The 12,500-nt window shown below is 41.2% G+C and overlaps 4 protein-coding genes across 6 annotated transcripts in view; all 4 read right to left on the bottom strand.

Moving 5' to 3' along the window:
• LOC138049769 (uncharacterized) overlaps window positions 1-1,548 on the bottom strand; it is a 1,732-nt gene extending 184 nt beyond the window's left edge. Inside the window, exons 1-3 of one of the 2 annotated variants that reach the window (XM_068896183.1) lie at window positions 720-1,548; window positions 311-556; window positions 1-126 (exon numbers count right to left, since the gene is read on the bottom strand). The exon at window positions 1-126 is cut by the window's left edge and continues 184 nt beyond it. In XM_068896183.1, the coding sequence (XP_068752284.1) occupies window positions 1-126; window positions 311-556; window positions 720-867 (520 nt within the window). In that variant the 5' untranslated portion in view covers window positions 868-1,548. Of the gene's footprint in view, window positions 127-310; window positions 560-719 lie in introns of both variants that reach the window. The other variant, XM_068896182.1, reaches the window with a different exon arrangement.
• LOC138049767 (probable glycoprotein hormone G-protein coupled receptor) overlaps window positions 1-4,276 on the bottom strand; it is a 28,941-nt gene extending 24,665 nt beyond the window's left edge. Inside the window, exon 1 of the mRNA XM_068896179.1 lies at window positions 4,137-4,276. The gene's annotated coding sequence lies outside the window, so the exon portion shown is untranslated. The remainder of the gene's footprint in view (window positions 1-4,136) is intronic.
• A 113-nt stretch (window positions 4,277-4,389) lies between these two features.
• On the bottom strand, window positions 4,390-6,281 carry LOC138049770 (tRNA wybutosine-synthesizing protein 5-like). The gene is made up of 2 exons (XM_068896184.1): window positions 5,484-6,281; window positions 4,390-4,682 (listed from the first exon to the last, which is right to left on the bottom strand). Exons 1-2 carry the CDS (start codon window positions 5,715-5,717, stop codon window positions 4,392-4,394), a joined length of 525 nt encoding a protein of 174 aa, XP_068752285.1. The 5' UTR covers window positions 5,718-6,281; the 3' UTR covers window positions 4,390-4,391.
• Window positions 6,282-7,934: 1,653 nt separating this feature from the next.
• On the bottom strand, window positions 7,935-9,040 carry LOC138049766 (uncharacterized). Of its 2 annotated transcripts, none has more exons than XM_068896177.1 (3): window positions 8,837-9,040; window positions 8,428-8,673; window positions 7,935-8,242 (listed from the first exon to the last, which is right to left on the bottom strand). In XM_068896177.1, the coding sequence occupies exons 1-3, from the start codon at window positions 8,982-8,984 to the stop codon at window positions 8,037-8,039; spliced, it is 600 nt and encodes a 199-aa protein (XP_068752278.1). In that variant the 5' UTR covers window positions 8,985-9,040; the 3' UTR covers window positions 7,935-8,036. The 2 variants fall into 2 exon arrangements, with proteins under 2 accessions (XP_068752278.1, XP_068752277.1); XM_068896176.1 differs by having other exon boundaries at window positions 8,428-8,676; window positions 8,837-9,025.
• Window positions 9,041-12,500: the final 3,460 nt, after the last annotated feature.

The raw sequence follows: 12,500 nt of genomic DNA, 5'->3' as shown, positions 1-12,500 counted from the left end.
TGGGACGACGTATTTCATGATTAGTCTCCTTATCTGATGTAAAACCAATCCTGCATTGCGTCTTTTGGGTGTTCTGAGCCTTCAGATCCGAATTTAGCTTGGTAACTATGGATGACGTTACTGCTTCTGCGATAAAAAAAAAGGAAGAAAATTTAAGTATGCTGCATGCGTCTGCTCTGCTTTATGGTTTTCGAAGACTGTTGTGATTGGCCATGGTTAGTATGACGGAACGAAAACCGAGCATTAGGGTTTCAACACTTGTAAAAGTTAAACCAAATAAATGTTGGGTATACGAATGGGAAATATTTACCTGGAAGCAAATTTTTCAGTTCCTGGGTCGTGTTTGAAGCTTGGGAGCATGGAACTATCTTAAAGTAAAAGAGCGCCTTTGAAAAGACTTCCCCGCCGTTTTTGTCTTTCCTTTTGCTCGTGATCTCTTCTTTCTCGAACCCATGGCTTTCAAGGTCCGCTGCGGCCAGCATAGACTTCATTTTGGCCTCTGAAGGTGAAAAATCAGTATCATCCGCGCTGATACTGATGAGATCCTCTACTCGAGCTTCTAGGAAAAAAATGATGAAATTAATGTAAACACTGTCGCGACAATTAAAGAAAACCTTCTCTTCAATGTCATGCAAATCGCGCCCAGTATCAAATTGCCAAGCATAATAGAAAGACGCCCTCTCTGAGCTTACTTGCTCAAAGAGGACCTTCCGACTTACCGATAGCAGTGCTGGAGAACAGAACTACTCCCACAAATAACGACAAAAGCGGAGACATCTTCTGAAGAACCTGTGAATGAATTCTTAATTTCAAAAGATTCGGCTTTCTTCTTGAAACAAGAGTTGTTTCATACCGAAGACCTCGCATTGTAACAATTTATACCCTTTCCACAAAGGGATGGTTGCTAAGCCCTCAAGCGATTAATATTGATGGTATAAAAAACATGAAAAAAAATCGAGAGGTCTGCTGTTCGATTTACTTTCTTTCCTTGAGAAAAATTGCTCAGCTCAATAACTCCTCCTCCTCTGCCAAACTTGGAGATGAATATTTAATTCTACACTCAGACGCTACCAATGTTTGCAGCAACAATCAGTTATTTCACACTATAGTCACAAAAAAATATATATATGTGAAATAACTTGAACTTTGAGCAATTCGGTGTAACCAATAACAGCACCAAATGAACGATATATGGTAAGCTAGGAAAAAGTGAAAAGGAAAAAAAGAAAAGAATTCAGAAAACTAAGCCTGGTTTAGTAACACCGGAACGAAACCAACGGAACAATCGAAACACCGAAACGAAACTTGCGAAACAGCTATCGAAACAGCCATAATGACCATGCAGATCGCGAGATTTTCTGAAATTTTTTCACTCGTGATGTAGTTTCACTTAAGTAAAATTAGTCGTTTTGTTCAAAGTTGTTTCCTTCTACACAAGCACACAATAGACTTGGTAAATTCAGTCTCCACCATTAACTATCTCTTCGAAATGCAAGTACATTTCAATAATACAATAATTTACAAATGCGTTAACATTCTTTTATCATAACTTTGTCTGCTCGTGTTTTTGTTTGTTGCCTTGGTCTTTGCACTGTTCCAACCTCGTTTTCACTTGCTCGCCGTGTGCGCATCATAGCGTGAAAAATGATGAAATGAAAGAATCTTGTGGTGTGCTAAGGGAATCTGCAAAGATTGTGAATAAAGAGCAACTGAATCAGGAAACTTGAAGAAAACCATTCGAGAAATATTAGCGACAATCAGCCAGGAGGTCAAATTTTATACTGCAATCGAGTCTGTTTCGATGGTTTCGTTCAAGTTTTTATAGCTGTTTCGTGTGTTCCGGTGGTTTTAGTTTGGTGTTTCGGTTGTTTCACTGGTTTCGTTTCGATGGTTACGGTGGTTTCGTTCCGTTGTTTCGGTGGTTACGGTGGCTTCGTTCCGTTGTTTCGATGGTTCCGGTGCTTTCGTTCCGTTGTTTCGATGGTTACGGTGCTTTCGTTCCGTTGTTTCGATGGTTACGGTGCTTTCGTTCCGTTGTTTCGGTGGTTACGGTGCTTTCGTTCCGTTGTTTCGATGGTTACGGTGCTTACGTTCCGTTGTTTCGGTGGTTTCGTTCCGTTGTTTCGATGGTTACGGTGGTTTCGTTCCGTTGTTTCGATGGTTACGGTCGTTCCGTTGTTTCGATGGTTACGGTGCTTTCGTTCCGTTGTTTCGGTGGTTTTGTTCCGGTCGTTCCGTTTCGGTGTTTCGGGTTTTAGTACATGCCCAAAAATTTAACGTACTTCGCCGTTGAATTCTCTGTTATTTCACTCACGATAAGCGAACTAATGCTTGAAATTCGCTTGGAAAGCATGCAACAAACTGAATTTCGACTGAAATGTTTTATTATCACTGGCGGCAGATGGAAAGTGTTGCCGATTGTCTCGCCCAAAAAACAGCTCGGATCATGTCCCGCAACACGTGGAAATTCAAAACTTAACTCCTCAAGCTGGACATGATGGTTGACAAAATGACTACAAAAATCCGAAAATAACAGCTTACCTTGAAATTTAAGTAACTCGATCATTTCTCCGTTGTGAGAAATGGGAATGTTCAATTTCCTTGTGAAATACGCCGTTCGCATGTTTTTCCTGGCGTTCGTAATTTGCATAACATTCGATTTTTTTTCTGCGTCCAATTGGACCCTTTGCTCCATATTCTATGAGTTCAAAAGGAAAAGGAGTGCGTCCCGGGACGCAATGACGCACTCTGGATACATCTCTGTAACAGATATTTATGGCTCCTTTTAAAAGAGAAATTACCTAAGAGCCCCAATTCATGTGAAATGGTTTTCGGTTTATACTTAAAAAGTGACTTTACCATGGTCCGTTGCCTACAGGTGTCGTATATAAATTTAGATTTTAATAAAAGCAAATCGAGTGAAGAAGAAAATCCGAGAATATGACCGGAATGCGTTTCGTTTTATTAAGAAAATCGTGAATAAGAACAGAAACTTTCAGTTTAAAAATATTTTCAAGCTTAAGAACTCCAAGAATATTATAGTAGGGGTCAGGATTTTCCCTACTATGCGCGAAGAAAAGTTTAGTACAAAGTTAAGCTAGTCGGGACTTATAAGTACTACCCCAGCTAGAAATACCATAACTTAAGTAGGCGTAAATTAGGGTGTAGTACAAATGAAATTAAGTGTGAATATTACTATAAGCTTAGCTTATTGATTATTCCTGTGGTAAACTTTTGTGTAATCATTTGATTGGTCGAAAAAGATAATGATACTACAAAAGCCCCTGAAGACTTCCTGTTTTTCTCGATACATGAATTTTTTTCGAAAACGTTAAGAGTGACAAGATTTTTGTCTTTGATATTTAAAATAGAAACAATGGTATTAAGAAAATAAAATAAAAAGACACTGTGAAATCCTCTTGCAATATATTAGCAATCGAACTGTTCTTTGAGAAAAAACGTTTGCGAATTATATAGCAATGGATGCGACCAAAGTTCAAGTGCCAAAGTTTTTTGATCAAACAGAAATCCCAAGAGGTTTAGAAAAAGGCAGATCAACCTAAGTTGAAATTACATCTGGAGAAGAACGAGGGTGACGTACAATCAACAAACCTTTCGCATCACAAATGTGAAATAAAATTAAAGCAGCTGTGCGTGACAGCCATAAACTTCGCAATATGTTCAAGCAACGGTTTACATGGGACAATATCTGACACAAGATTGCTTCAAAATCATCGGGGTAGTCTCATTTTCCATGGAAATAACATTTTCGGTTCTGTGAGCTCGGTCGATTAATTTTCCTTCTTCAAGTTTACTCCGTTACGTACATGTAAATTACCAAAGAGAGAAGTGGTCATTGCAGTTATCTGTCTCATATCGACCTGTAAATCATCCTAACAAATTATTATTATTACTGTTTCCTACTTCCTTCTTTAACACTTTAAGTTGGTGTCAGTTCTGTTTGCCAAGCACCATTCCTCGTAACTTATGGCATGAATAAGTAAAAATGACTAAAATTACTTGGAAACAAGGATACTACTTCACATGACAGCTCTACTAAATTATACAATATGAAAAATAAAATACATGAACTTGTTAATTAAAAAACAGCTAAATATTTCCGATATATTACTCACAGAAAGGAAGACCGTGCGATCATTCAAATTGTTTCCATCAACAAAATCATTTTGCACGGTTGTTGGGACGAGTTAGTCTTCCAATCTTACGTCTCTAAGAATTTTCGTTTCGTACAACATTTCAAGGTTTCGGTGTTCCGAACTGGTTGGAATGTAGCGCGGAAGGAAGAAACCAACCTCGTTCCCAGGGTCTCTCGATGAGAGACCCCGGGAACGAGGTTGGGAAGAAACAGTATAACTTTGAATTTTCATACTTCAACATTGTTTTGTTCTTCCACTACCCTCTGTGTCCAAATTCCCATTGACATTTTTACGTACACTATCATTATTTTTAAACACGTAGCATTTATCCTTCACTTTGCTCACAATCCTTCTCGCATAAAAGTCTTTGTACTCCTCCGGGAGTTCCTCAAGCGCTTTAATAGCGCGGTCCATTATTTGCAAGGCTCGTGTTGCAGGGACCAGATCTTTGTTGCTGTACGTGTCCTTGTTGTCATAGTAACACGGATCCAAGTGATGCCAGAAGACATTTACTGCTACTCCAAACTGAAACGAGACAAAATGTAAAGAGTATAGCTTCAGGGACCGAAGGAATGACAAATTCTGTGAAAACATTGACTGTTCCTACTAGAGTGAGAACCAAGAAGAAAGAGTTAGAACCAAGAAAGATGGGTCCACTAGAAGCTTTAGTAAAGCTTCTAGTGACGCAACCACAACCGCAAGCGACATAAGCAACCGCATTAGAGCGGTTTTCAATTCAGTGTCGAAAGTGATTTGGGAATTACTTTGGTTTTGCATTACTTCACTCAGTGATTGGTTCAAAGTCCTCGCGCCACGTTTTCAACCAATCAGAGGTGAAACCAAAACCAATCGTGGCTCGCGCGTGCTCATTTTCCCGCGCTTTGTGTCAGCTACGTGTAATTACTTGGAGTTTTGATTGGTTTACTGGATTGTCTCCGTCCTTTTTGATTGGCCAAAGTAATTACTTTGGTTTCGGTTTTACGACACTCATTTGAAAACCGCTCTAACATGTCGTGCATTGGTTCCTTTGCTGCAACAAAAGGAGGCTAATCAAGAGGCTATTCAGTCAACCTCGTTCCCAGGGCTTTTTCGCCTTCCTTCGGCGAAAAGTCCTGGGAACGAGGTTGCTGCTGAGTTTGCAGATGCTGTTGATGCCTCTAATTGCGTCGATGGAAAGCTCTTTTGGAGATAATTTTGCTTATAAACTTCTCAAATATTTTGACATCTGCAAGATACTCAATGAATCCTTTTTAAACATAAAGACCTTGTGGAGCCATAGGGCTAAAATGTACAACGCATGTCCAAGTTCCACACAAACGTGCCCACCTGTAAAGAGGTGACATTGTGGAACCATAGGGCTGGTATAAATAACACATCTCCTGGTTCCATAAAGCACTCATATGGTACGGCTTCAATAAACTTCGGGTATTTGGACAAGTCAGGATTGTCTATGTCCAAGACTTCGGATTTATCACCATTTAGATAAAGTTTAGTGGCATCCCTTGGGCTGAAAAGAACCACACGCTTTTTTCCAGTCACTTGTATGAGAAGATTGTCCATAATCTAAAGGCAAACCAAATAATGCAACATAGCATAATTCCCACATGCAAATAACTAGGGAATAGAAAAAAAAGGTGCCATTAATTATTGTAACATTGCACTACCGTCTTTCAACCTTCTACCCTCTTCTTCACCTAATAATTGTGTTCCGACGAAGGAGGACGCATCCTAATCGGATATCGATCTTAATGCCATGCGATTTCAGGGTTAGGACGCCATCTTGGACTGGCTAGCCGACGGGCACACATCGCCTCGATCTGATGTGATTGGGGAGGTCGTGAGTTCAATTCGGCCGGACCAACACTCAGGGTCTTTAAATAACTGAGGAGAAAGTGCTGCCTTTGTAACTACATCTGCAAACGGTTAGACTTTCAAGTCTTCTCGAATAAGGATGATAAGCCGGAGGCCCCGCGTCTCACATCCCTTGTAAGTTCCTTAGCTCTGTGGGACGTTAAAGATCCCACACTATTCGAAAAGAGTAGGGGACAGTGTTCTCGGTGTTGTGGTCTGACCATTCCAGCATGTGGTCGGCTTGGCAGGATTAGCTTGAAGGGCTTCTGTGTAAATTTCTACTGTAGAGTACGCCTCTCCTGCCTGGGCAGCCCTCCCTCAATGCTTAAGCAATATGTTAGAAAGTGTCCAAAAACAAGCCATGCCAGTAATTTTTCCCGGTTTTCTATACGAAGATGCGCTCGACTTAGCAGGGCTTGACCCACTGTATGTTCGTAGGATAGATTCCTGCAAGTCGTTTGTCATTAAGGCTAAAGAAGTTCTCAGAGTTTTTTATGGTGGGGCATGATCGTAATCTCCGTTCAGGGAACAAAACTGTTTACCCAAATTTAGGCCGCACAGCTCGTCTTAATAACTTTGTTACTGTTAAATACCAATGCTAGATATGTTTGCTGTCTCTGACCTTTCCTGTAATTCAGGTTTATACCTGCTATTGGATATATTAAAAACGATTGATTGATTGATTGATTGATTGATTTAAATGAGACCACAATTGTGTATAACAGCCAGAAGTCAGGCTACTTAGCCAAGTGCTGGAGCCTCACTCAAATATATAAGAACCAAGATATTTGAAATCATCGACTTGGATGATGCTTGCGCCAGCCAGTTATCGCAGGCTACAGTTCGGGGTTGTAGAAATTACCGGTAACTCTGGGAGTGTTTTTGTTGCTGTCTTCTCAACGTTCACTATGGAAGTCCGAAATTGCTATGATGCACTCTGACAACCTGATGATGACAGTATGCGGACCAGTAAATATGGCGATGGACTATTGAGTATGTCAGACCATCAAATATATAGGAAAATTTCAGTTAAAATAAATAGATGTCTTTTTTAATTCAAAACTACGGTCACTTAGTAAGTCAACATTGATTTGAAATCCAAAGAAAAGTAAGAATTTATTTTTTTGGTCACGGGGACTCTTTAAACACGAGTCAGCAAACAGATTTTGAGCTTTTACAAGCCTCTTTGTCAACCAGGAAGGTGTTCGCAGTCTCCAATTCAATGAAATGGAAGCTTTGATCAAATGCTCCGCAACTCTCTCTGTAAGTTTAAAATTTCCCTGCCCGAGAAGCAACAGATCGTTAAAGCCAGGTTTTCACTAGCGACGCAGGCACAAGCATAAGTAGCTTATGTTAGTGCAAACCCACATCGACATAAGCATCAAGATCAACCACGGTATCCGCCATTTTCTTCAAATGCTCAGGCGCGGGGAATCTGGAACGTGTGCTTCAATTGGCCAGACGTAGCAAATTTCCTTGTGCTTATGCTGCGTTTCGTTTTCACACGACGCGAGCGAACGCATGCATAAGCGCAAATACAAGGAAAAGGAAAAAAAAAAGGTCCTTATACTTGTGTTTATGCTTGCGTCAACCCCGTTTTCACGGTGAAATAAGCTCTCTTATGCTTGCGCCGCTAGTAAAAAGCAGGTTAAGTTGTTGTAATATCGCGTGCGGAATCGTAAGCCTGTGAGCTTAAAAGGTAACTTTATTATTCGCGCTTTCAAGGTTTATGATATTTTTTTTTTTTGGGGGGGGGGGGGGGGGTGATTAGGGGGCTCAGGCTTGACAAATGAAGAAAAAGGGCTAAAGAAATGCAGGAGAAAAGACTCGTGCCGACCAAGTAAGACTATGGAGGATGCCAAAGAAAACAATCATACTCGGAAAAATATTGTCCAACCTCATTAAGTAAAATTAACGGTCCACAGCTAAGAATTTTTGAACACCCTTTATTGAAGTTGTTGAATGATTAATTTACAAGGTAGAGAACGGCCCTTGCTAAGAGGTGGGAACGATTATTATTATTTTCTTCTAATGCCAGCCAATACGGATACCGGTACGGATACGGATAGGGATACGGATAAATCTTTTAACGCGAGGACCATGGCGTTTGGGACGACGTATTTCAAGATTAGTCTCCTTATCTGATGTAAAACCAATCCTGCATTGCTTGTTTTGGGTGTTCTGAGCCTTCAGATCCGAAATTAGCTTGGTAACTATGGATGACGTCACTGCTTCTGCGATAAAAAAAAAAGGAAGAAAATTTAAGTATGCTGCATGCGTCTGCTCTGCTTTATGGTTTTCGAAGGCTGTTGTGATTGGCCACGGTTAGTATGACGGAACGAAAACCGACCAATAGGGTTTCAACACTTGTAAAAGTTAAACCTAATAAATGTTGGGTATACGAATGGGAAATATTTACCTGGAAGCAAATTTTTCAGTTCCTGGGTCGTGTTTGAAGCTTGGGAGCATGGAACTATCTTAAAGTAAAAGAGCGCCTTTGAAAAGACTTCCCCGCCGTTTTTGTCTTTCCTTTTGCTCGTGATCTCTTCTTTCTCGAACCCATGGTTTTCAAGGTCCGCTGCGGCCAGCATAGACTTCATTTTGGCCTCTGAGGGTGAAAAATCAGTATCATCCGCGCTGATACTGATGAGATCCTCTACTCGAGCTTCTAGGAAAAAAATGATGAAATTAATGTAAACACTGTCGCGACAATTAAAGAAAACCTTCTCTTCAATGTCATGCAAATCGCGCCCAGTATCAAATTGCCAAGCATAATAGAAAGACGCCCTCTCTGAGCTTACTTGCTCAAAGAGGACCTTCCGACTTACCGATAGCAGTGCTGGAGAACAGAACTACTCCCACAAATAACGACAAAAGCGGAGACATCTTCTGAAGAACCTCTGAATGAATTCTTAATTTCAAAAGATTCGGCTTTCTTCTTGAAACAAGAGTTGTTTCATACCGAAGACCTCGCATTGTAACAATTTATACCCTTTCCACAAAGGGATGGTTGCTAAGCCCTCAAGCGATTAATATTGATGATATAAAAACATGAAAAAAAAAATCGAGAGGTCTGCTGTTCGATTTACTTTCTTTCCTTGAGAAAAATTGCTCAGCTCAAAATTGCTCTGCCAAACTTGGAGATGAATATTTAATTCTACACTCAGACGCTACCAATGTTTGCAGCAACAATCAGTTATTTCACACTAGTCACAAAAAAATATATAACCTGGTAATAGAAGTAACAATCTAGAGACCAAATAATCTAAGATAAAATAAACTTGAGGGGAAAAAGCAGTAAATTCTACGTGCACAGTGACCTAACTTGAGTAGCCAAGGCCTTCAAGTTGGCCACTGTCGCGTAGAAATAAATAAACTACGGGTAGGACCAGGATGACATAGTGTTACGAAAAATAGTATTGCGTGACAAGCGTTACTTTCTAGAAGCTTCGCTAGAGTTCGTAGTTTGTTTATATTTAGGTTTGTACGTAAGCGTTTCTAAATCGGTGTTTTTTGTAATCTTTCCAGAATTAGATTTATTACTAATTTAGAAAGTTCTAGAAGTTTCTTGTCAGAGTATATAAGTAGACGAGTCCAAGCGGAGTGTTTTTCTAACTAGTTTTTCACAAGCGAAGAGAGTTGGCGTGTTTAGTCAAGTGTGACAGAAGCTGTGTTTATTCAAGTTGGCGGAGGCCGTGTAAGTTTGTCGAGTACGTGTTGTTAAGAGTTTTACTTCGTGGAAACTACGTTCATTTTTGGAATAAATCTTCTTGTTGTTGTTCCGACAACCCTGCGTTCAGTTTAGTTTGCAAGCTACCTTTCCTCAAAACATTCGAACTCGTAACATTGGGGGCCTGTCCGGAGAGGAATTCATTTGTTTGCTGACTACAGAAACCAGGAAAGGACAATTCAAGAAGGAGTTACAGCTAAAGTAAGGAGAACTGTGCAAGAGAGTATATTGTGGTTTTGGCTGTGGAATACTGCTATGGAAATGGAAAAGCTTTTGCAGATGGGGAAAGAATTTGGATTGCAAGGAGAAAAGCTGCTCGAGTTTGTAGAGAAGCAACAAAAGTTAGAACAAGAAAGAAGAAAGGAAGAGGAAGAAAAAAGAAGGGAACAGGAAGAAAAAGAAGAAAAACGCAGACAACTAGAACAGGAAAGAAGAAGGGAAGAGGAGGAAAAAGAAGAGAAACGCAGACAATTTGAAGAAGAACGAAGAAGGGAACAGGAAGAAAGAGAAGAAAAAAAGAGGCAATTACAAGAAGAAAGAGAAGAGAGACGTCGAATGCTTGAGGAGGATAAAAGAAAGGAAGAGGAAGAAAAAGAGGAAAGGCGCAGAAGAGAAGATGAAGAAAGAGAAACTAGGCGACAAGAACGCGAACTAAGAAAATTGGAGATGGAAGCCGAGCTGTTGAAACAAAAAGAGGCTATTGAAGCGGCAAAAAGAGAACATGAACTGGAGATTGCACGTTTGGCTGTGGAGAGTGCTGACGGACGTCCTGAAGTGAGAGAGGATCGGGCTAAGGCACCTAAACTCCCCTCGTTTGTTGATGGTAAAGACGATTTGGACGCGTATTTGCAGAGGTTCGAGAGATTTGCCGAGACAGCTAAGTGGAAAAAAGATGGATGGGCATCGAAGCTCAGTGCTCTGTTGTCTGGACGGGCACTAGAAGTGTATTCACGTTTATCGGAGGACGCAGCTAAGGATTATGACAGGGTAAAGATTGCGTTAATGAAGAGATATGACCTTACCGAAGATGGCTATCGTCGAAAATTTAGAGCATCCAAACCAGAAGTTGACGAAAGTCCGGAGCAGTTTATTGTGCGACTGGACAGATACCTGTTACGTTGGCTAGAGCTTTCGGATACTGCGCAATCCTTTGATGGTCTTAAGGACTTGATCGTGAAAGAACAATTTATTGACTCTTGCCCTAAGGATTTGGCAATTCACCTGCGAGAAAGGGCACCTGAGACCCTAGCAAAGATTGCGCAGATCGCTGACCAGTACTTGGAGGCTCATGGTAAACATTTGTTCGGCTCAGCGAGCAGAAAGCCAACAGTGCAGCCTGAGAGGGACGAAGCCAAAAACATGCAGATTAATCCAGCAGCTCTGCATTGCTTTAAGTGCAACACCCGAGGTCATAAAGCTGTCAACTGCCCAACCCTAACAAGAAAGTGTTTCCTATGTGGTAAGCAGGGACATGAAGCTAGAAACTGTCGATCAGGTGGACGCAGATCAGGAGGACAAAGTAAGGATGGTAACCCTGTGCAGCGTGGTCAAGTGAGTGCCAGTTGTTTAGTTCAGCCGCCTGAGGTTAAACCTACTGATGAAGAAATTAAGGCCTGTATTAAAGATGATAAATTGCTGTAAGCCTGTGGTAAGAAGATTCCATTGTTGAGTAGTGCTTGTATTGAACCGTTGACTGGAGTGAGAAGTAAAATGCCTGTCGTGAAAGGTAGAGTTGGAGAGAAGCCCGTTGATGTCCTGAGAGATACTGGTTGTAGTGGAATTGTAGTAAAGAGGGACCTTGTGTCTGAGGATCAGTTTACTGGAGAATTTAATGTTATGCTGCTCATTGACAATACGGCAAGGAAAGTTCCCATCGCAAAGATTGATGTTGATACACCTTATCTCAAGGGCCAAGTGGAAGCGCAGTGTCTTCCCGATGCTGTTTATGATTTAATTATTGGTAATGTACCAGGCGCAAGAGCCGCTGACGACCCAGACCCAAGCTGGCAAGTTCCTGTACAAGAAGCTTGTGCTGTAACCACGAGAAGTCAAGCTAAGAAAGCGGGAGAACATATTCCGTTGAAGGTACCAGATACCAAAGAAAGTCCTGTAGTTGACAGAGAAAAGCTCAAGCAAATGCAGCGTGATGACGAGAGCCTACAGAAATTTTGGGAGAAAGATGATGTAGTTGTGAGAGGCCAGGCTGAGATTTCATTTGAAGTGAAAGGTGGAGTTCTGTACCGCGTCTACAAGCACCCTTATGTGAACGGAGGTAAACCCCTGAAGCAGGTTATGGTTCCTGTGCAGCTGAGAAGTCGAATAATGGAACTAGCTCACGGATCGATCATGGGAGGTCACATGGGAATAAAGAAAACGACTGACAAGATTCAAAGCGCGTTCTATTGGCCAGGCATTCAAGGAGACGTGACTCGTTATTGCAAGTCCTGCGATGTATGTCAGAAGACAGTTAACAAGGGTTCCGTACCGAAGGTTCCCCTAGAGAAGATGCCATTAATTGACAAGCCATTTAAGAGAGTAGCAATCGACCTGGTTGGACCTATTGTTCCCCCGAGTGAGGACGGTCATAGATATATATTCACATTGGTCGACTTTGCAACTCGTTATCCTGAAGCTGTCCCGCTGAAGAACATTGATACTGAGACTGTGGCAGAAGCGTTGGTGGATATCTTTAGTCGTTTGGGAGTGCCTGAAGAGATCCTGAGTGACCTTGGTACGCAGTTCGTCTCTGAGTGTATGAAGGA

The sequence above is a fragment of the Montipora capricornis genome, chromosome 5 (assembly GCF_036669925.1).
Source record: "Montipora capricornis isolate CH-2021 chromosome 5, ASM3666992v2, whole genome shotgun sequence".
In the NCBI taxonomy this organism is placed as follows: domain Eukaryota; kingdom Metazoa; phylum Cnidaria; class Anthozoa; order Scleractinia; family Acroporidae; genus Montipora; species Montipora capricornis.
This window is presented reverse-complemented; position numbering and strand designations above follow the sequence as displayed.